Raw genomic sequence first — 25,012 nt, 5'->3', positions numbered from 1 at the left:
CAGATGTTAGCACTAACATGGGACAGGGACAATTATTATTTATAAGAATGTCACACGTTTTTGAACACTTATTAGTTGGAATTAAATTTAAGATGTCTACAATATACAACTTATAAAATGTGTCAGCCATTCTAAATTTAATGTATAAAAGTGTTTTTAAGAATTGTATATGCTCTTGAGCAACTATTGCATCAAGAGTTGATGATTTTGAGGATGTGTTGACTCAAAAGGTTTTTAAATAATGTAGAGATGGTTGAAATTAATTCTACTAAAGTATAAAGGAAAATGTTTCCAAAAGACACATCTCATAAAGGACTTTATCTAAAACATATAAAGAACTCTTAATATCAATGGTAAGAAAATGAACAATTTACAAATGAGCAAAAGATCTGAACGGAAACCTCACCAAGGCAATTAAACATATGGAAAAATGCTCAGCATTATATGTCAACAGGGAGTTACACCACCACCTATTGGAATGGCCAGAATCCAACACTGACGACACCAAATGCTAGCGAGGATGTGGGGAAACAAACTCTTACTTGTGGTTGGAGAGAATGTGAACTGGGATAGCCACTGGGGAAAGCAGTTTGGCAGTTTCTTATCATGCAATCTAGTGATCACCACAAATGTCTTGAAAACTTAGGTCCACACAAAAACCTGCACATGGATATTTACAGCAGCTTTATTCATAATTGCCAAAATTTGGAAGCACCCAAGACGTCCTTCAGCAGGTGAACAGATAAACTGTGGTACGTCCAGACAAGGGAGTACTATTCAGAATTAAAAAGAAAAGAGCTACCAAGCCATGCACAAAGACAACCTGAAATGCATGTTAATAAGTGTAAGAAGCCAATCTGAAAAGGTTACATACTGTATGATTCTAACTATATAACATTCTGGAAAAGGCAAAACTTTGGAAACGGTGGGAAAGACCAGTGGTCGCCAGAGGTGAGTGGGGAAGAAGGGATGAATAGGTTGGGCACGGAGGATCTTCGGGGCAGTGAAACTACTCCGGGTGATACTGTAATGGTGGGTACATGTCATCACACATTTGTCCAAACCCACAGAAGGTGCAGCACCACGAGGGAATCCTCAGGTAAACCGTGGTCTCTGGGTGACCTTGGTGTGCCAGCGAAGGCTCATCAATCGTAACAAACGTACCCCTCCGTGGGGGATGCTGATAACGGGGGAGGCTGTGCGTGTGTGGGGCAGGAGGCGTTTGGGAAATCTCTGCACCTTCTGCCCAATTCTGCTGTGATCCTAGGCTTCCTCTAAAAAATAAAGTCTATTAATTAAAAAGAAGAGGAAGAGAAAGAGGAGGAGAAGAAAGAAGCAGAAGAGAGGAACACTCAGGACCAATCCAGTTAAAATCCCAAGTGTGACTCCCCAACAGCTGTAACTACCACAAAGAACCGCTATGAGTTTGGGGGCATGCTCCCAGACCATGCATGGGACATCCCATATGTGAGGGTTAATTCTAGGTGTCAGCTGGACTAGATTAAGGAATACTGAGAAACCTGGTAAAGCTATCTTTATAGGTGCGTCCATGACAGTGTTTCCAGAAGAGATTAGCATGAGCGCCTGAGTGGACTGGCAAAGACCTGCCCTCAATATGAGCCGGACCCATCCAATCCACTGGGGGCCTGAAGAGAACAAAAAACGGAGAAAAAGGCAAATCTTGCTCTCCATCTGCTGGAGCTGGGACATACTCTGCTCTCCTGTCTGCAGACATCAGAGCTCAAGACTCTTCAGCTTTTGGGTTCCAGGACTTACACCAATGACACCATTGGCTTCCCAGGTTCTGAAGCCTTTGGACTTGGGCTGAGCCATGCTGCTGGCACCCCGTTTGCAGATGGCCTATGGTGGGACTTCTCCTCGCACTTGCGTGAGCTAATTTCGCTAATAAATCCCCTCTCGTATATGTATAAAATGTCCTGTTGATTCTCTCTGGAGAACTCTGACTGATACATCATAAATGCATGAGATGCCAGTGTCACAGAATGCTTCAAGGGACTCTCCTGCTGGGGACACACAGGTGAGGATAAACATCCATCAGTATTCTCATCCAGAGTCCCACCATCCAGTCCCAGCCCTATTTAGCAGTAGACAACTAGCCAGCTAACAACTTCTCTTCCAGGAGCTGAGCCAGCTGTGTACCCGAGGAGGAGACGGGAAGGAAGAAATATTTTATAAGCGCCTTTTCCAACCTGCCATAAGGCACACTTGGGAGCACCTTGTTAGTGCTGTGGTGACCCATGCTGGGGCCAGCAGCCCTTCCTAGATTTGCCTGAAAACTGCAAGATGCCCCCAACCCCATCCTCCCAACATTGCTTCTCTCCAAAAATGAATTCCGAACCCCTAAATCCCAAAGCATTTCACAAAGAGCTTTCAGCATGTAACAGCTTCTGAACTGTGAACTTCTCAATGTACAGTAACCTGAGGAAAGGACGTTCTTTATCAGTGGCTTTCTAAATTATCGGATATCTAATGAAATGAATACCTTGAAAGAAAAACAATCAACAGAACTGACTGCTTCAAAGTGCTTGCAAATCAGAAAACTCATTGGGCTTGCTTTGATTTGAGAAAAAACAAGGCTCATTGATAACTGACCACACACATCTCATTGAGACTACCAAAGTGCAAACAAAAAGCCAAACTGTTAAATAATTAAGGAGCCTTTTTAAGTACAACTAACTTACTAATAAGCACACGATCCACCACAGGCACCCAAATGTGGACCCCAGTCTTGGCCCACCAGGTGTCATGGAGAAATCCTGCAGAGCACAGCTGCGTCCTCCTCATCCACGCCTTCTGTGGCCTCCCAAACTTGGATCATCAGGGCCTTTCATTGCAAACGATTGCCTCAGCCCTGGCCAACGTCTCCAAAAATGGGAAATACTCTACCAGTTGTGGAAGCCCTGCATTACACCGTCCTAACCCCAACTCCCAACCTTCTCCCTATTGTTTGAGCCCAGATATGCCTGTCATCCCAGACTGCTTGTCATTTCCTAAAGCTCTTCCTGTCCCCACTCAGCCACACCCACTCTCCAGGGCAAGTTCTTCAGGCTCTCCCCTCGGACCCCTGCAGGAAGACATGGTCTTGCTCTCTCAGCAATTCCTAACTACCCACCGGCCTGCAAACTCCTGGGACCAAAGGGAGCCTCTCGTCCGTCTGCGCCTACCACACAGCCAGTGCAAAGCGGCCACCTGCCTTATAAATACAACTTATTTACTAAGCACACCAATCCTCCAAGGGCAATGCCAGGACGGACTTTACCACCACACCGAGAGACCAAAGTATCAGGTAGCTTGAAGGACATTCCACAAAGGAAAAGATGCAGAAATAGTCTAAAGTATGTATTAAAAAGCATTTACATCAACATTAAAAAGAATTCTTCACAATATATAGCAAGTTAATGCCATGATTCCTCTCAGAAGTATAGGAAAACCACTAAAATAGCTTCACCTGGAATCTTAATAAATTCTCCAGAAGGAATTAAGTAAATATTAGGCCAACATGAACTCAGATGTCAAATTCTGTGCTCTTTCTTGTGCATAAGATCTCAGAGTTCTCATTACTGTTAGAACTTGGTTAACACAACCACAGCATTTCCATCCTCAAAAACTGCCTTAGGAAATCAAGGTGACAGACTGCCAATGCGGCCCCATCAAATAAAGGGCATGAAGAAAATAACCTGTGATCAATAAGATGGAATTCCAGCACAGGCCACAGTAATCCAGCTCTCTCTTCAGGAAACGCAATGTACCATCTCTCACAGCAAGGCCAGGAGCGGGGGCTGCAGAGCGGGGTCCCCTCGAAGTCCTATGGACAATATCAGCCATGAACGGTCCAGGCTCCGCTTCAAGCCCAGTGGCAGGATAAACACCACCACTCAGGTTGTAGAGAAAGTGCTGGCACCACCCTCCCTGCTCACCCTGTGGCCCAGATGCTGAAAGACGACAGGAAAGAGAGAGATTTGCCTTAAACAGACCTCTCCACCAGTCCATGAAACTGCATCTTAAGACAATGAAATCTGATCCCCCAAACTGAGGATCAGAACTTTGGATTAACAGTACCAAGAGATGTGTCTCATAAAAGAGGACACACTCTGTCCTTTCTTGGAGGTTCCATTGCACATGAGAACAATAAACATTCTGCAAGTCCTATGACAAGATACCCATTATCTTCATGTGACCCAGCATATCCTCAACTTGTGAACCAGTGACACCCAAGTAACGTGTGGACCTAACAGTCTTGAAATGTACTTAGAAAAATGCTAGGTGAGTAAAAGCTTCTGGAATTGTCTCTTTGACTGTCCACTCTTAGGACAACATGTTTTTAAAGTAAACTTGTGTCAAAATTCTCCTGCAGGGTTCTAACTCAGAGGTTTATTATTTAAGACATAGACTACTCCACTGGGCAACTCTGCCCTTGACCTTCCCATGTATTTTCGCTATTCTTGCAGTACAAGCCTGACCCTTGGGCAGCCGCACATAATGCTTAAGTGTCAGCTTTACCACTTCCAGGCTGCATGACACTGAGCGAGTGGCTTAACTTCTGTGGACATTCATCCTGTCAAATGCAGATCATGCTACTATCCCTCATGAAGTGGTTATGAGGACTGGGATATTCTACTCAATAAATATTGATTGAGAACCACTCTAGGGGCTTGGAGTACACTAGTGGCCAGAAACATTTTTTAAAAAATCCCTGCTCTCCTGGTGCTTAAGTTCCAGGGGCTGACACAAAGGCCCAGGGCCTGGCACACAGTGACATGGCACAGATTAGCTCTTTATTGTTCCCCAAATACTTCTTCCTCTATCGATTCCTGTTCCCAGCAAAGACATTTATGCCCATTGTTTCCCAGAAGCCTGCAAACAAACTAGAAAGCACTTCTCCCCAGGAAACCAAAATAGAGCATCACTTTCCAAACTAATCCTTCTTTGGGAGACTTGTCATAATTTGGTCAAAATGTACCACCTTCGTGTGTTGACATATCCCTTCGTCAGGTCCCACAGTGGCCTGGGCAAGCATTAGTGCTCTCGCTGCCAACAGGCAGGCTGCCAAGCCTGCTTGCTCCAGAGAGCCAGCATTTTCAGTCACCCACGGTGACCTGGAAGCTTGTCCTTTATGGCCTCTCCTCCCATCCATACTAGCCATGACCGGCAGGCAGGCCCACTGCATTCCAGTGTGGGATACGGCTGCCACTGAAAAACACCCTTCCATCTGCACGGGTTACATTTCTCAAATATTTTGACAGATCTTTTAGTACAGAAAAACCACTTTTAAGGGAAATCCTCCATGCCAAACCTTGGAAGTGTGATCCAATGCCTGTAACGTGATTCAGGAATGGATGGTATTCTCTGGTGTGACACCCAGGACTTACTGCTCAGAGATAAGAGGGGAGAGAGGGAGTGATGGCCACGGCCACACCCTCCCCCATTCTTTCAGAGGCGCATGGCAAAGTATCCTTGCACACTCAACAACTTTTATAAGTCATTCGTAAGACTCGTTAATGTATCCAAATGTCACCTACTCCATGTGAACCATTAAAAATTATTAGTACAAGTATTAGTAGAAATGGTCATTAAAGTGCAGAAATATCATGAGAAATATCAAGAAGAAACGTTCGTCACCTTGGAGCCTCACTGGCAGCCCTCACTTGCTGCTCCAAACCCCTTCACCGTGGGTGGCAGGAGACATGTCCTACAGTCGAAACCCTTTAGTCAAAACCCCCAAACCAACATAAGCCAGGTGAATCTTGGTGGAGTAACAATTTCTCTCAAACATCTGGAGAAAAACAACCAGCAATCTAATGAATAATAGCAAACATATTCAAACAAAAGATACGTTTATAGAGCAGATGGTAAAAGTCAAATATATTTAAAAAATAAAATGTTTATAGCCATGTCCTTCTAATCTTGAAAGAGGATGTATTTCCTCTACTCTGTAGTTTGGGGAGAAGCACAAACCAGGACAACAAAACCGCTCAGGGCTGTAAAGCCACCCGCATCTCTGCCCCCCAGGGTTAGAGATAGCATTTGGTGCTGAATTCTCCAACAAGGCTACCACCGTCGACGTCATCTGAAAAGTAAAGGTGGACTGACCTAACTTAATCAGGGTTAGTGGAACTGGGAGGGAGGGCTAAAAACCATTGCTTTTAGGGTTGTTCAGCTAAATTTTGGTCTTTTAGAATTATTCAGTAAAGTAATGAAGATAGGAACCTCCATGGCACTTTGTAACTTTCAGGATGGCCAGTTCTGTGGAAAAAAGAAATATTTTTTAAAAAGATATGGGGGAGCACAGCAATGGAGATGGAATTACGTATAATAAAACCAAAACGCATGAGGATGAGGCTTTGAACTCACCTTTCCTTTATCCTCAGTCAGATACTACATCTGTCCAAGCGGCATCTCTGGGTGGGCAGAGCTGGGCTTTAGGGCCCTTAATAAACCATGTTAATGAGGAAAACCCCAGCAAGTTGACTTGGGAGTTGTGAAAGGAATCTTCTAGACTAAAGAGCGTGCCAAAGTTCCAGCAGCCAATGGAAAAAGTATGCTCCTTCTCTGTCTACTGGAGGCTACAATGAATGAGCCTAGCGACTCCTCCGTTGGAGGGCATGGCCCCGTGTTAGCACAACCTACCATGTCCCTTCTGTTCCTAAGTGCAGCTAAAACTGAGATGGCTTTTACATTTCTGATTCAACATTATTTTTTATTGTATATACTGATACTGACCAACATGCAAACATATTTACTTGACAACTAAGTGAACAATTGTATCAAACATATAAAGAATTAGTTCTAGCCATAACCTTTATACTTTGTGATAGAGTCACTGCTACATGCGGACATTTCCTGCTTTTCCTAACTGAAAATAAAATATTACCTTATATTTTAAAAAGCAGACATTGAAATAAAGCACTTCAATTGCCCTAATTAAGCAAAAGCATTATATTTGATATTTATACACGGAGGTAATCATGGACAGGGCAATAGAAAAAAATAACAGGCTGGCCTAAAATTAATGTAATGGTATTTTCCAAAAAGTCTTTTATATTGCTTTTCAGAACATAATCACAGCCAAGAAGTTATTAAAATGTCTTCTTAAATGAAGCTGAGGCCACCATGCTGGTAGCTGTCCAAGGCGTAGTTGGTTCTTCCTCCACATATTCAAAGGATAGCAGTGCCTGCCTCCTTCACATCAGCAGCACCAGCATGTGCACAGATTCCAGTGCTGCTTCCCCTCCGTGCAGAAGAAAGCAAAGGGCCAGCCAGGACCCAAGAAGCCAAGCCACCTATGGCTCACTGTGCTCTTCGTTCATCTACACGCGATTTCCACGAGGAGAAACAGGTTTCATTTTCTTCCCGTATCATTTCCAGAAGCAATCTGCACTTTTCTACAAATGGTCTTTTGCATGGTTATTCTTGCTGAATTGCAAACAATAAGGAAAGACTTCCATAAATCAAGTCTACTGAAGTTCCTCCATTGTTGATTAAAAAAAAAAAAAAAAGAAGAAAAAGGAGGGTTTCCATTAGGGGAAAAAAAATGTCAGGGAAAGCACGGATAAAAATGAGACATAAAAACATGCTTTCCTTTTACTGAAATTATCCAAACCGGTTACCTTGATGGGTCTACAAAACAACAATATGCCTGGGACATAGTTGTATTTAAGGCAGGTATTTTTTGGTGCTGCAAATATGAATGTGGACAGTCTGATGTAAGGGCTCATGTAATCTAAGTGTGAAAAATATTTTTATTGCTCTGGGAATAGTCACTGTTAACTGAATGCAACAACAAAAAGGGGGGAAAAAAGAGCATGCAGACCCGAGGGAATTACCAAATCAATTAACAAGTAATTCAGGAACTAATTTCTATATTGCCTCTTAGCACAAAATTGTATCTTTAATTTCTACTGCAATAAGCATCTCTATGATGGTCCTAGCACACACTGCTGCTGTAAATGAGTTTACAAGTATCTCTTTTTGATTGGCTATACAACATTATTTCTTCACAGTTCAATGCTACCGTAGCCAAGTGCTCTGAAATATTTAATTATACTGGTAGCTACCAGTTACCAATTTGCAAGACCCACAGTGAATACAGTACATTTTAAAGAACTAGTAATCAACTAATTAAAACCACAGTCAATTCCAGATACTCCAATTACAAACAACTGCTGTCAAATACACTTAGAGGATTTCTGCATTAAGGGGAAGAAGATCCTGCAGAAGGTCTAGCTGTACCGTGGAACACGGATGCCACCAACCGAAGCCCCCTCAACACAGAAGCTATTTAGAAAACATTTCTGCACAGTCTCTGGGTGTTGTCCTATGCCTGAGTTTTCAACATAACCCACTAAGTTACACTGGAAGCTCATGGTAGATGGGGCCATTCAAAGTGAAGACACAGGTTTGGGGAAGAAGCAGAGTTTGAATCTTGGTTTGAATCTGGCTTGAATCTTGTCTTTGCCTCTTACAGGCTTTATGAAATCACGCAAGGTGAGCCTGGCTTTCTCATCTGCAAAATGTTTAGAATAACGCTACCTAGCCTCACAGGGTTGCTAGGGCTCAACAAGCCTCCAAGATAAATAAATCTGCACAAGACAGTTGTGCTCACCCTTAGTAACCACATCCTTTCAAACTTAATGCTTGTGATTTATTCCTTTCCTCATTTTTTAAAGAGTCAGATCAAACAGTATGAAGCTTAAGGATTCAACTTAGAAAAAACTGGCCCATCATAACAGAATCAAAATATCTGGGTTGAAACAAAAAACAAATATCATTTATCATTTCTATTTTTTTTTTTTTTCAAGTGCACAAGGAAGAAAAAGATGCCCACAATGTCAGTGTTAATAGTGGAAAGAACACTGGATCCCGCCACCTAGCATGGACCTTGGGCAAGTCATTCAACTTTCCTGGAACTCGGTGTCCCTTTGTATAAGATTAGGACCCCTTCTGGCTTTACAAACGGCATGTTTGTTGTGCTGGGACTCTGTACTTCCAGACGGACATGAGAGGAGAGCTTTCAGTTATTTGGGCAACAATGGGAAGATTGCAGGGAAAAATAAATCAACTAATAGGTTACATAAATATATACGTGTGTACACAGACATTCTTCATTCTGTCAGGAAATTAGTTAAGAAAAAGATGCAAAATCATGAGTAGTAGGTTTTCAATTTTCGTGCAGAAAATTCTGTGAGACAAAACCCAAAGAACAGACTTTGGTTTTTTGGCAGTACCTTTGTGAAGCCACCTTCCTAATTTACCTAAAAGGAGCACAACACCTGGATCCCAGCAGCACTGAAAGCACATCTGTTGTTTGATAAACATACTAACATGTTTTTAAATAAAAAAAAATTGATAGTTATTAATCATTCCTTAGAATTTATTGAGTATCTACCATGTACCCACCCTTCAAGGCCCTAGGCCAGAGGTCTCTGGTCACTGTTCTGCTACGGAACTGCCACTCCATCCTCATTAGGTCTATCTGGGAAGGTTTTCTCACACTCAGTCCCTCAACATTCCCAGCTCCTCCTCACCCCCGGGCTTCTCCAGCTCCTCTTCACCTCTGGGCTTCTCCAGCTGTGCTTCTCCAGCTCCTCCTCACCTCTGAGCTTCTCCAGCTCCTGCTCACCCCTGGGCTTCTCCAGCTCCTCCTCATCTCTGGGCTTCTCCAGCTCATCCTCCTCTCTGGGCTTCTCCAGCTCCTCTTTACCTCTGGGCTTCTCCAGCTCCTCCTCCCCTCTGGGCTTCTCCAGCTCCTCCTCCCCTCTGGGCTTCTCCAGCTCCTCTTTACCTCTGGGCTTCTCCAGCTCCTCCTCCCCTCTGGGCTTCTCCAGCTCCTCCTCCCCTCTGGGCTTCTCCAGCTCCTCCTCCCCTCTGGGCTTCTCCAGCTCCTCCTCACCCCTCGGTTTCTCCAGCTCCTCCTCCCCTCTGGGCTTCTCTAGCTCCTCTTCATCTCTGGGCTTCTCTAGCTTCTCCCACCTGCTGGGTTTCACCACCTCTTCCTCACCCTTACGATTCCCTAGCTCATCCTTAAAGGCCCAGTGAGTTTCAAAATCATTTTCACTTACCTTTCCCTCGAATAAGGAGGGACTAAACAAGTACTTAATTGAATGTTCTCTGATAGTAAATCAATGGAAGATCAAAGAAAACATGAAAAAATAAGCGGGACAATCAGGCTATGAAATATCTTTGAGTTGCCTGTAGTACTACATTAAAAGGCTTTATTACCTGATCAATACTTAAAAATACTTGTTTATGCAAAACAACTACTCTTGAAATTCCCTTGATCTAAATTTACCTAGTATAAAAGAGTGAAAAATCAGCTTCACTCTACCTAAACACACACACACACACACACACACACACACACACACACACACACACACACACACAGTACCCAAGCATTTTATTTAGACTGAACATTTATCAGAAGGAAAATTATTTTTATCTATTAAACCTACTTATTACTGAATACAATTTATATCATTAAAAGTGACTTACAGAATATCAGCCTAGTTTCAAAGTATCTCTTCATCAAACGGAAAAATAACACCCTTCAACAGAGAAATCCAGCAGACCTTCACCTTATCCAAATGACCAGAGTTAATGCCACCAGTAATAAGACAGGTGGACATCTTGTACCTCCTACTGAGAGCGCTGAAAAGGCCACAGGGCTTCTGTGGTATTCCTGCCAGAAGTGCACAACCTCAATCTATTCGATAGAAAACATCAGACAATGCAAACTGAAAGGTATTCTACAAAATAACTGATCAATATTCCCCAAATAGTGTCAAAGTCATGAAAGGTAAGAAAGACTGAGGAATTGTCTCAGAGTAGAAGTGGATTAAGTAGATAGATAACGCAATGATCCTGAGATGAAAAAGAGCATTAGGAGAAAAACTGGTGAAATCTGAGTCAGGCGTGTAGATTAGCGACTAGTACTGTACCAACAGTAATTTCCTGGATGTTATAAGTGCGCTACAGTTATATAAAATATCCACATTAGAGGATGCTGGGTGAAGGGTATATGGAACTCTCTGTACTATTTTTTTGTACCTTTTTTCCAATCCTAAAATTATTTCAAAACAAAAAGGTCAAAAATTTTTAAAGTTCTTCCTTAATCCCACTGCAGTTCACTTGTTTGTGTTCCTATTCATCCAATTTTAAGCACTTATATTTTCATATTCTAGTTATTGTAAATATACAGTTTTATGTCTTCTTTTATCATTTTATAAGCACTTCTCATATCTCCTGAATATTCAAATTGACCATTTTAGTGGCTGAGCATCCTAGCACTATTCAGTTAGCAATCACTAATTTAACTCCTTGCTTGCTGGATATTTGCAGTTCCCAGAATTTTAATATTATAAATAACTTGGTTATAAACATTTTTTTTTTTACACTTAAGATTTTTTTTCCCTTTCTCCTAGTGAATTAGGCTCATGGACTAAATTTCTAGAAGAGAGATTATTGGGACAAAGTGAATCAATTTTTTTTTTATGTCCTTTCATGTATTACTGCTAGATTACCCTCCAAAGGACTGGGCCAATTTTCAGCACTACAGCAGTGCACTTCTGAAACTCTCTTCTCCTAAATTTTCTTAGAGAAAGATTTTATCTTTCCTTGTTAATGATATACTTTACTGTAAAATAATTTCTCATTGTCTTAAGTTTCTATTACTTTAGATATGAGCAAAAGGAAAGCCAAACATCCACCTATGATTATTTGCTTCTTGTGGATCTTCATTTGCAAATCACCTCTTTGCATATTACTTACATCTCCACTAGTGTTTCTGTGTAGTTGGTATATTATTTATATATTGGTATAAGCTTAGTTTTTATGTACATTAAAAACAACATAAAGTTTTTCTACAGAATAACGTCTTATCAATAAACATTGTTTTCAACATTAATTACAAATAATTATAAAGGCTGGATTGATGTAGACTGAATAATGGGGTAAAACTTTGGTAATTACAAAAACAGCCCAGTGCTACTAAAATTTGTGGGTTTAACATTGAAAAATTCCTTATAAACAGCACATGAAGCCATTTATTTAGATAAAATTTATTTAATATGAATACTGAGATGTAGAAAAGTTTTAGGAGCCATTATCTGGGGTCACAGACAAAGGTTTTATTCTTTGAAGATTAAAAAAATGTGACTACTTTTGTGTAACCTAAAAGTATCTTACATACATAAAACAGAGCTAAATTTAGAGAATGCTGAATTTAAAATTATAGTGTTTCTTAAAATATAACAATGTAGAGCACAACTTGCCCAATATAACATATTCTTTTAAACAAACATAAAATCGGGGGGGGGGGACTTGACCTACCCTATCTGTTACTACCACCACGACCCCCGCCCTCCCACCCTGCTCTGTAGACACTGAGAGACAGAGAGCACTGCTCACGGCGTGCACCAGCAGGAAGCTTGTGGCAGGGGAGACACATGAAGACATGCATGTGGCCATACAACAGCGAAGACAGAGGCAAGACCCCAAGATGTGACAAGGCCACAGGGAAGGGAGTAGGGAAGACACCACAACTCATCAAGTGTAAGGTTAAGTTTCCTGGAATAGAAGGCATTTGACGTGGGCCTTGAAAACAGAAAGATTTTGACAAGCACAGATTAAAGGAACTGGTACCAACCAAAGTTAGGAGCCATCTGTGTGCCAGGCAGGAAAGGAAAGAATCCCCGAGTGACCCCATGTTCCTAGACATGGGATCTCAAAGTATGGCTCCCGGACCAGCAGCCTCAGCATCACCTGAAAACACAGAAATGCAACTTCTCAAGACTCAGCCCTGACCTTTGCAGTCAACCTCTGGGCCCGCTGGCACACTGATGTACCCTAAAGCTCGAAGGTCTTGTTGGGTCCAGGCACCACATAGCACAGACTCTCCAGGACAGCCCCCTACACGAAATATCAAGTCCTGCTGGTGCTCCAGAACACACCATGAACTTGACATTTGATCTGGTCTAGAAAAGACGGTCATGTTGAGCACAGATTGGGTCAAGGGACAATGCAACAGGGAAGAATTTTCTAGAACATATCATAGAGGACCCCTGGATTTGAATTCTAGCTTCTCCACCTATCAGCTCTATAACCTTGGCCTTGTGACTTCAGCTCCCTGAGCCTCAGATTCTTTGTATGTAAACGGGCAATAAGTTGTGTTTTAGGTTGGTGGTGAATTAAATGATGTCCTATTAAGCATGTAAGGTAACGCACCTAAGTGCTTGGCACATTACTGCCAGCATTGTTACTACAAACCTCACACATAAATAATCTGATTAATTATGATAATTTTTTTTTTTTTCTCTTTTTCGTGACCGGCACTCAGCCAGTGAGTTCACCGGCCATTCCTATATAGGATCCGAACCCGTGGCGGAAGCGTCGCTGCGCTCCCAGCGCCGCACTCTCCTGAGTGCGCCACGCCACGGGCTCGGCCCAATTATGATAATTTTTAAACAGATGGAAACAATTCAGGAGTGAATAGAGCAGGGTGTGGGTCCATTGAAATGAGAAGACTAGATCTGGAACAACCCTAAGATGTTAATCATATTTTAATGTTTCCATTTTCACTAGTCTATGAACATAACTATAATATTAGGTACTTCATAAAAAATGTCTAACCGCTAATATATTTCCCAAACTAACAAACTCTTCCATGCCAATTTTATAATGTTTCTCCAAATGTCTACATATTTAGTTATAGTTGTCAGCTTTGATATCAAGGGAATACGGTATGTTCAGCTTTAAAACTTGGCTATCAGTGAGTCAGTTAAAAACAAATCCCATCAGTGAGCTGTAGGAAAGGAAAATGTGTTTTCGCTACTCAAAACTACCTGATAAAAATGGTGCTGTCTGATGACCTTCCTGAAAAGCCTACAAAGGGGACTGTGAAGACTTCTTAAGATGCCACCTCCCTTAGAACTTCTGGAGCAGGAGGCTGTGGCACAGGCAACAACTCGAGCTGCGCTGCCAGAGGAGACGCCGCCCGGGCCATCATCTCTGAACTGTGGAGCGCACAGTCGACCTCCCCCAGCCACCTTCTGATAAAACTGTCCAGTCTAAGAGCCACACCAAATGCCCTAGAAAGTTCTGCTGCTGCTGTTTCTAAACTGAACGTGAAAATGTGGCAGCCGGTGTGACGCTTCCTGCTGGAAGGAGAGGTGCTTGCTTGGTTTTCAAAATATCTATTCACAAAGAACAAAACTCAGCTTGGGAGAAGTACTACTCCACGCTCTGTGTTCTTAGAGGAAGAACCAAGTCTTCTACCAGTCGCTGTTAAATAATGCAGAAATGAAATAAGACTTTCATTGTACGATTTTCTCAGGAGTCTCGGTTGACATGTGCTTCCATGGAGCATTTGCAAATATGAAATGACTGTGGTGCATGTGCTGAGGTTTTAAACTTTAAGGTGAGAGGCCTCACAAGTGTGATACAGGGTGTCTCGGGCCTCTCGTATCTTTCCTTCAGTAACAAGGTCTGTATTTAACTGGGTATCATCTTCCAAACCTGGGATAAAACCCTATCACTATGGCCACTATCATAGTAGCTTCTGACACAATTCATTTATTTTGGAAGGCCAGAAGGGAAGCTATGGAGAAGATAAACCCTGGACTTGTGGGCACCTGCTGAACAAACATGCTTTTCCTGGACATCCTCAGGCTGACATGTGCCTGCAGCCTTGAGGAGCCACCTTTGCACGGGAAAGAAATTTCATTTTTCTTTCCAAAACCACCCTGAAGGAGGTCTCAGCTGAACAACGCTAAAATGCCTTAACAGATACAAAAAGAATTGCACAGAGTGGGAGCTACATGTTTGGAAGAAGGATTTGTTCCAGCAATAGTCTTATTTCAAATGATAACTGTTTGCTAAAACTTAGGAGAGCTTCAATCAATATCCGCAAGCCAGAATATTTCAAATCTTGTATGTTTCCTATCCAGTACCTAGAGCTTCTTAAAATAGGTTCGTCTGATGCTCAAACATGTTGGACAGGAAGAAACTGGCCTCACCTTGTAAAACAAGGAAGGCCAAAGATAGAAGAACTTTACTGTTAACTAGCTGTGTGTTGGGGCTGAACTGCATCCCCTGAAATTCACATGCTGAAGCCCTGACCCCAATATGACTGGATATGGAGACAGGGTCTTTAAGAACGTATAGAAGGTTAAATGAGGTCATAAGAGTGGGGCCCTAATCCAACAGGACTGGAAGGGAAGAGGAAGAGATACCAGGAATTCGTATACCGAGAATAAAGGCCACGTGAGGACACAGCGAGAAGTCAGCTGTCTCAAGACAAGGAGAGAGGCCTCACCAGAAACCAACGCTGCCCATGCCTTGACCTTGAACTTCCAGCCTTCAGAACTGTGAGAAATACATTTCTGCTGTTTAAGCCACCCTGTCTGTGGTATTTTATTATGGCAGCCCTAGCAAACTAACACACTGGGATGCTGCTGAGCCTGTGACATCATCTCCCTGAACCCTCCTTTTCTCATCTGTGCAATGCAGAACATCGGACTTCAGAGGTGATGGGACGACAGCTCTAGTTTATGGCACTCAGCAAGTGGTCAATAAACGCTGGTTACCGCTGATCCTCTGACACATTACAATGACCCATCATCACAAACCCTCTGCAGACAGAGTAAGAGGGAGGGAAAGCCTGATTACCAAGGACAGTAGCAACAGCCGCTTTGGAAGGAAAATGCTGTGCTGGACGCTCTGGCTGGGATCCAGGGATATGGCGTGCATGCGAGCCCGACCTCCGTGCAGTCACAGCCTCACACCCTCCCACCATTGACTCTGTGGAAAACACCACGAGATTCCTCACCACCACCAGACCGCAGGGCAGCAGGCAGGTCCCCTCCTTATCCCTTGCTCCCGAACCCCTCCTTCCCACAGCGGCTATACTCATGGATCCCTCCTGCCCTAATAACCACCTACTCGTACCTCCCAATCCAGTGGGACTGCTGTCCACTGCCGTTTCCTGTCCCTTTCTTACCCTCGCCTTTCCGTCTTGGTAGGATTCACCATTGCTTGGCTGCTGGGGCTGCCAGGCTCCTTTAAGCATACTTCCCTATGACACCTGTTCGCCAGTTTCAGAGGTCACCAGTTGGGGTCTTCACTGCACATCTAAGCCCAGCCTGGGCCGCAGACATGTCCTGTCCCCTCCGGCCCTAGCAGAGGACCCAAGACATGTCTACACAAGGAAGAGTGCATAACTATTACAAGCTGATCAAGTCTGATAAGAAATAATGCCAGAAATAAACTTTTTATTGATAAATCAAGACAAAAATTAATTCTGGCAGTACATGCCAATGTTAGCTTTGAAAAACTTTTCTCTATTTGTGAGTTTATATTACTGAGCTCACAGGCAATCCGATTCCACCATCAATGATGAACTTTTAAAGAAAATAAACAATATTTTGCTGAAACCAATCACTTAGGTATTATCCCAGCTTCTGGGGTCAACACAGAGAGGATGCAGTGAGTCTTAATAAAATTAACTTCTACTCTTGGAAGTAACTATGTTTTCCTGGCAGTTTACAGCATACAAAGCACCTCAGCATATATTATTTCATATTGCTCTCATGCAGCCTTCAAGACCAAGGGAGTATTATTTTAAATTGCTTAGCCAGTTTCCATTTAAATGATGGATTTTGTATTTTGGTTAAAGTAATTTCATTAAGCATTTTGAGCATTTTGTGTAGACCATATTGCCATCAACTACGTTGCCCAAAGGGTTGGGGAGCAGGGAGGGTGTGCCCTGTTTATTCAAAGACGAAGGACTATGAATTCACATGCAGACATCAGGTGTTTTGGATTTTTTTGCCAATGACATTATGATCCTTGAGGAGTCAAAGTAAAAGCATGCGATACACCCACCTGACCCATTTAATTAATAGCGGTAACTGGGCCGAGCATGCTGTGAGCCAGGCCAGAAGCAATACTCTCAGGGAGTTGCTCACCCAAGTGACCTAAATTAGCTTCCAGGGCAACAGGGTCCATGTCAGTAAATTATCCGCTTCCCGGGACTAAGTGGGCCCCTGATGCCTAGGAAGGGCTTATTCTGCCACATGGGTGCACATAACTTTCCCAGCACACCTGTGCTCACGTGGGCTGCTCTGCGGTCACAAGCACGAGCCATCACACAGGGCCTCTGCAGAAGAAAACTCACTTCTCCCATGATTCCAAAAGGAAGATTCCGGCCATTCCTTTCTATCTCTTCACTCTCTGTAAAGTTTCAGATCGGTCTTCAAATTTGTTTCCTCCATGAAAGCCATGCATGAGGGCTGAGCAGCTGGCCACCTTGCTATGAACTGTGTCCAACTCAGAGGAGCTGCTGAAGCGAGTGTCATTAAGTTGCTTTTATTCTGCCCACGTGGCACAATACAGCCCCTGGTGCAGATCCCAGGTACCAGACAACACAGGTCAGTGGCCTGCAGCAGCAGGGTGGGCGAGGGAATTAACTCTGGAGGCTCCTTTCACTTAACTGACAACTGCTTCTTTCTACTCAGCTGAGAATCAAAACCATGCATGGCTTCAAAACAGTTCACAGCCCCATGGCGGGTGCACCGGGACACTCCAGTCAGGCCACCCTTCCTCTGACAGCTCGGGGAGGGTTTTCCCGTGGCTTCAGATGGCTGCTGGAAAATAACCACTCTCATGGTGCGACTCTCTACTCTAGAGATGGCCATGACGTCTGGGTTCAAGGTCAAAATTAAGACTTTCGCCAAAGTTTTATGAAGGAACTTTGTTCCTTTGGTGTTTCCATCGAGCATTGCAAAAGTAAGCACACCTGATCGGAGGTCTCCAGTGGCACCCTGAAGCCCCAAACTGAGGTACTGCCTTGCTGGCATCTGCGGCACAGGAGCCCAATGAAGTGGGTGGCTCATGAGAAGATGGAGACCCTCAGTGCAGCACCATCGTGGATGTCACTGGGGCTCACCGTACCTACACACACCTCTTTGCCTACTACATGCCTTCAATGAAAACAGAGACTTGTTTCTCTCAAAATATCAACCAGTTGATCAAATAAACAAAAAAATTCCAAAAGCCATAGGGGGGTGCAGTGTTTTGCCTATGAATCTCTAAAGAGCTCACTCTGGGTCCTGCCAGCACTTAAATCCTTAAACACAAACCACGAGCAAGGGATACCCCAGCCAAAGCTGAGCAAGGCCTGTGGGGACCCTCCGAGGGGTGTGCACTGCAGGGAGGGGTCTTCGCTTCAGCCTCATATACGTGGCGAGCCCCACATGCTTTCTCCAGTTCTCACTCCTAACCAGCCCCAGGAGGGCCGGCTCCCTTCTGGTCCAACCATGCATCCAGGATGAGGAGTAACAGCTAAACACACTTGGCCAGTCTGAGGAGGGGAGACAAGACTCACAAACAGAAGCACAATAAAACAAAGACAGCGTTTTAACTCTTTACTCCTGAAACTTCCCAAGACGACATACTGTCAAAAGACTTAGGAGGGTTTTTTGTTTGTTTGTCCCCACCAAATAAAAAAATATTTTTCAACTGTGTATTTATGACAAGGTAAACCGATCAAGATTTTTAAAAAAAATTCATATATCTTCTATTGCATACTAGAGTAAGTGTGTGGCGAGGTTTCGCAGTGTGAGCACCGGAGCAGGAGGAGGTGGCCAGGCTCTGGCCAGGAGCCCGCGAAGCGGGTGGAGGCCAAGGCTTGTGGCTGGATATCTGTACTCAAATATAGAGATTAAAAAATGCTAGAGAAAGAAAGAAAGGAGAGCACACAGCTGCCGTCCCCCAAACAGACCTCCCATCTGCCACCCACGATTTGCATGTCACCTTCTCCGGGCTCATTTGTACTTCATTAACTGCCATTGACTTAACAAGATTTATGCAAATGACACCATAGGAGCTCCCTAACTCCCACTGCAATCAAGTGATTATGTATGTACAACTCTCCACAGCAATGAAAAATTAATACGTGACAAGCCCACTTGCCGCTGAGCCAGGCCTCTGGCTTTTATTTTTCTTGCTTTGCTTTTTAATTTTTATTTGAATAGACCTTATCTTATTAGTAAAAAAAGAAACAGAACTCTCTGAGCTAATCTCCTCCAAGACCCCAGAAAGGACAAAAAAGGTGAGGTGGGCCCCAGTCCACCAAAAATTAAGTTATATTCCAGAAAATAAGTCCTATTCTTGACGAGAAGTCTTTAACTGGGGGAAAAAAGAAACAGATGAAGTCATCGACCATTTGGCTGGCTCCCATACTGGGGAAAAAGCCTGGTTCTCACAATGAACAATCTATAAAGTGTAAGTGAAACAGGATTAGAATAAGCCACTGGAACACGTACTATCTGTGACAATACCAGCAGGGTTGCAGAGGGTTTTGGAGACTACCTCCCCTGAGTCCTACACCACCCGCTACAAGATTTCTGTGGTGGGAAAGAGTCTACAATGATCAAAATAGGGGCCAAAACCATGACCATTATCAACTCCATGAAGGCCACTGAGGTTCTAAAACGATTCCTCCACCATTAGGCAAAGGGCCCAGCAGCCAGTGTGGGGAGCCCCAACCACGCAGACCAAGTCTTTAATATGGGCTGAGGGGCAAGACCAGTATCCGCTGCCGGCGAGGAACAGGGGGAACATGCATGTGGCAAACTACACTAGGACAGGAAAGAGACGACCCCTCCCAGGCCAGGAACAGGTGAGTGTGGCTGCGTTACACTGGGAGAAACACGCTGCTGGAGGCATAGTCTTACAGGTTTCTTCTACCAGGATAAGACATTTCTGTCTGAGGTCAGAGTTCACATATTTAATTTAAAACACATAAGTTCGCTTCCTAAGCTTTCTGAAGGCCTGTCATCAACAGGCAGGGAAGACAGCACAGGTGCTGGGGCAGAGGTGCCTGGTCCAAAGCCTGGCCCCATGGCTTCTCAGCTGCTTTGGCTAGAATGTTGCCCTCTCTGGCTTTTATTTTTAAAAAGGATAACATCAACTGTGGCAATGTTGAGGAGTAAAAGGGATGCTATATGAAAAGCACTTAAATAATATGCAGTCATTTAACTGTTCATTCATTCAACAAATAAATCTTTTGAGTTTTTAGAATATCAGGTTCTTTCCCCTGCAATCTTCTCACTTCATTTCCATGTTGAAATCATGACATGAGAGGGTGAGGAATTCAGACTATCTTGAATAACCCGTGTTCCTTGAAAAACGCAGGCACACACAGCACACAGGCAGGTGAAGTAAGTCGATATGTCTGTCTATAAACCCACACCAGCTCGCACGGTGCACAGAAAGTCCCTGACAAGGGTGCCCTGAACATTACCAATTTAAAAATCCAGTTTTGCTGGAATTTAAAAATCCTCTGTGGAATCTCCACCTCTAGGCACTTCAAGGGATTCAGACATCATCCAGTTCCCCATTTTACAGATGAGGAACGTGATGCATCAACAACCTGACAACAGTGGGACTTTGCTGTGCCAGGTGTGGACTCCAGGAAGGAGTGTCCATCGCTGCTCATGGGGGGCACTTACAAGGGACAAGGACCTACCTGTGCCCAGGAGTCAACTGGAAATCAGACCATGATTTAGATTTCAGCGAGATTATTTTGAACATTCACAATAGAAAGACTTTCACAGACTGGATAAGACTCGTTTTACGCTTGATGGTCAACTCCAATCTGCACACATATTGAAAATCTCGCCTGTAAAGCTCATCCCTTCACAGATGAGCAAGGCTCAAATTAAGGGAAGGCCCCTCCCACACCAGGGCCCGCCTGGCATGCACAGGGGCTCCTGCACGCAGGTGAGCACTCCGACCCAAACCAAAAACAGACACAAATTAAGAAAATGACCAATTATTACACTTTAATAGTCCCCACAAAACTTGTCCCAGCACCAGTTTTTTTAAATGAGAAAAAAATAGCTAAATGACTTTTAAAATTCTAGCCAAAATAACATCTATAGCATAAAAAGTATATGTTAAATTTTTCTTATGTAGAAAGCTAGGTTATAAATAAATGCACGAAGAAAGAATAAACAACTGTGCACATGGACCCCTAAAGTAAAAAACCATCTGATAGCATAAGGAGCACCCAGCAGCAATGCAAGAGGTTGTTTTGTTTTTCAGCATATGGAGAGAAGAGAATTCCTCCAGCGGTGCCCTGTGTTAACCCACACACCGGTGGGCCCGTGCATGAGTGTGTGTCTTATGTAAAGGTAGGACAGTCTTGCTTACCACCTTCGGGCCTCTCTCTTCTCCATCTGGCAAAGGCATCTACAGGCCTCTGGGAAAGAAAGGAGAGAGCTCCCTCCCAGGCAGGCTCACTTATGCTGCTGGAGGAGGTGTGGTTTTTCAACAGTTCTGGGCTTCCAGGGAAACCCTGCGGACTCCCTCCTCTGGTCTCCTCCAAGACACTATGGCCCTATTTAACCTGCTCCTCTCCCACATCTTCAGGCTCAAGCTGTTTGCCCCTGAGCTAAAGCTGCACTTCTGTTTGTTTCAATTGGTGAAACCTGCATGGCTTTTTAAGAGTAGCCCTTTTTAAGGGTAGCCAGTGCCAAAACAGGTTCCCAGAAGATGAGTGAAGTTGTATAGGTGGCACAGGAGAGAAGAGCACTCAGTGAGACTGACCAGAGGAACAACCGGTCACCAGCAGTGTCCAGAGGAGGCAGGACTATCCTCCTGCCCACAGATTTTTTTTTTCCTCCAGCAGAATGTACTCGACATCAATTGGCTTTCTTTTACAAACTAGAGATGACATTTCCAGAAGCCACTGTGTAGGACTGAACTCTTTTTTTACTCTCCTTGGAAATGTAACAGCAAAATACATCACAAGTGAATTCCAGTATTTTTTAGTTGTGATATAAAGTAATTCAGTATCCGGTTTCCAGGCTAATGAAAACCTATTCCAGGCTAGCAACATAGGCCAAAACAAATGCTTGAATTCAAGTCCTGTTGTGTAATGAGGGAGTTTAATTAAGGCCCCACATTACAGCTGTAAATGTTCCTTTATATAATAAGGTCTAAATGAAACTGAACCTAATCAAAGTTACAATTCCTTCATTAGCAAATTACAAACAAGAGCGCACAGCTGACGCACCGGCTATGATTATCACAACTAATTGCCTCGTTGTTACAAACCAGCCTGAAACAGTGTTCAGATGTCCGTCTGCGAGAGCAAATTAGGGCCACGTCGGGCGATTCCTGTGATCACAAGGGGCTCTTGTGCGGCGATCGGATTTACCCTGTCGACCGGCGGCCAGCAGCCCAATCAAAGCCGTGCTACAAAGGCAGCTTTGAAGCCCGCTCGGCCGCGCAACACACTCGTGCACAGGCGGGCAGACTGCACTTCATTAGACCTGTTGTCACGTTTCCCTCTGCTTATTCTAATGATCCCATTTTAATACACACAGGAACCTCTTCTAATTGATGTCAAGTGAGTGACTTCTGCATTCATCAACAGAGCACATCAAACAAACCTGGGTGCACGGGCCAGCATCGTCTCGAGGAGAACCGAGGTGTGTCTCTGGCGATGGGGACGGGGAGGAAGAAGCACGTACCTGTTTAATTGGGATGGCTCGCCCGCTCCCGATGCTGTCCGCACGGCTCTCCAGGCCTTTCTTCTCTTTGTCTGGGTCGCTCCCTTTCCGAGACTGCAAAGCAAAAGCAAAGTTAGCATTTGGGGAAGGGCTGGGGTTCGCAGCCGGGGGCTCTGCTCTGATTTGCACAGTTCCTGCCAATACATATTTAGAGACCGTGTGTGACAGGAATGTGTACACACACACCCCCACAGAAGCAGACCGAAGAGTCGTTCAGGGCCACTGAATCATCACTTTAAAGAGAATTTTCTAAACTTTTCCTCCGACGTTCCTACTGCAAAATTATCTTTTAATTCTTTTTTCAAAAGTTCAAAATTCAATTACTAGGAACCAATGGACCATATAGGAAAGTAACGCCCAACAGGAAAATACATTCTAAAGCTTCAGTTAATGGAGCTGAGGAAGAAAGGGCTCCTCGCTGCTTATTTAGAAAACCGACGACATAAATGTATATATTTAATTAATTCCGAATGATTTAAAAAATTCCATTAGCTAGTCAGCTGTGCAATTTAGCAGTACCCCCTTGATTAGTATCAAGGTGCAGTTAATGTCTCCTTTCATTGCTTCCGGATGGTTGAAAACAGCAAATGCGAAGTTAGACCGGTATACAATACCACCGAAAATAATAAAGGGGAAACCTGCAAACAGCCTTTCAAAAAAAAGTCAGCATTTGTTGAATAATGAGTAGCTTTGTTTGCCAAGTTCCTGAAACAATTATCTTGGACGTACTGATTGTTGACGGGGTGTGAACTACGCAGTAGCCGGCGGTCGGCAGGGAGGGTGGCAGTGGTTAACCCAGGCAAGCCGCCACCTAAAGTGCACCTTGACTTTGGGGAAAACTGAAGGCGCTCCACAGCCCAAGTCTCCATCTCTCGATGGCGTGAGAAAGCGTGAGCACAATGATTTTCTGACAGATTTATTTTATTATGAGAGAAAGATCTGAGACTCGTCCTCCTTAATAACTGTGCTGACAAGTGACAACTTCACTCCATTACTTTTCGATGGGAACATTACTCACGCAATATTGAAAATGGGAAACATTTTCATGTGCTTTTCAAATCTGAGATGATATATGAAAGGAACAGACTTTGTGGTGTCCGGCGCTACAGTGAAAAGCTAATGAAATCCAGATTCGAAGGGGTGGGAAATGGAGCAGCTGATTTTTAAAAACTATATATTAAAAGGGGCAGTGTCACGGGACATAATAAAAACAGGGCTGATGGGATGGGTTTAGGATTCCAGGAGAGGCTGCTGCCAAAATTAAGGAGGGATAAGGCGGATAAGGAGAAAAGTACCCATAATGTAAACTCAGATCTAGCACTTCAAAGGGTGTTCTTCTCCCAAGCAGGTGTGTTCATTGGAAAACACACTTCTTCAATGGCTAGAAGAGCTGACCTTTGTTCAGCACCTACTGTGTGCAGGCACTGTGCCCTTTTTGTTACTTTGGGACGGTAGAAGCCTGGAATGGGAAGACAGGAAATGAAACAAGCAACAAATAGAAAAATGCAAAGAATATAAAACATAAGGTTTATCACTTTGGGCGAGGTGGGAAATAGATATGTATCAATCCCTGGTCAGAAATTTTGGCTAGGATTTGGGAGCTCACTTTTCTCTTCAATGAATTAACTCTTAATAAAGTATAGTGAGAGCCCTACAATAGCCTTACATTATCTTTTCTCCACATCTCAATTCATGGGAAGGCTGGCACTTGAAGTTTCTAGTTGCAACATAAATTTCAAAGCTCACGGTGATAACATTTAAAAAAATTTTAAAGTGATAAAGAACAGTACTCTGGGATTTTTATAATTTCTAAATTTCTAAATTTGGAAATCCATCTTCATTATTCTCTATTAACCAGAATAATTAACAAAACAAACATAAAAAAATTAACATCTTCCTCAAGGCAGCACATCTGTCCCCAGTCACCCTGTTCTCACAGCAGAATTTCAGATTCCCACGGGAAGCAGGAAGAAATGGCCCACTGTATTGCTATAAACACCCTGAAATACAAACTATGGAGAACTAAACTCAATATTGAATCACACTCTGAGATGAATGAGACTGACATGTAAGACTTCACTGCAAAATTAAAATAAAAAATTTTTGGACGACATTTTGGTGGAGACAGTCATAAAACTCAAATTCCAAGGAAAGACAGTAGCAAGCTGTTAGACGAAAGGGTTTGTTGTAACTGAGCTCCCAAATTATTTTGTCTACAACAGACTATATCCATAAAATCAAAATCCATGAACTAAAACAAATCCATTGGCCATAAAACACTGTAGCACGTATAACTACCCAGGAAGGCCTCCTTATTTTTCTGCCAACTTTAGAGAGGACATCAGCAATGACACCTCCTCCCATTATTGCTGAAATGGCTCTATGCCACCATCAGATGCAAGACAGCCCTCAGCACC

At 43.5% G+C, this 25,012-nt stretch overlaps 1 protein-coding gene across 11 annotated transcripts in view; it reads right to left on the bottom strand.

Moving 5' to 3' along the window:
- Positions 1-25,012, bottom strand: part of AGAP1 (ArfGAP with GTPase domain, ankyrin repeat and PH domain 1) — a 571,061-nt gene that overhangs the window by 263,340 nt on the left and 282,709 nt on the right. For all 11 annotated transcript variants that reach the window (XM_063088245.1, XM_063088260.1, XM_063088272.1 and 8 more), the window contains one exon: positions 22,557-22,649. In XM_063088245.1, the coding sequence (XP_062944315.1) occupies positions 22,557-22,649 (93 nt within the window). The remainder of the gene's footprint in view (positions 1-22,556; positions 22,650-25,012) is intronic.

This window comes from Cynocephalus volans, chromosome 1 (assembly GCF_027409185.1).
Source record: "Cynocephalus volans isolate mCynVol1 chromosome 1, mCynVol1.pri, whole genome shotgun sequence".
Classification (NCBI taxonomy): domain Eukaryota; kingdom Metazoa; phylum Chordata; class Mammalia; order Dermoptera; family Cynocephalidae; genus Cynocephalus; species Cynocephalus volans.
Note: the sequence above shows the minus strand (reverse complement) of the source record. Positions and strands in the feature narration are given on the sequence as shown.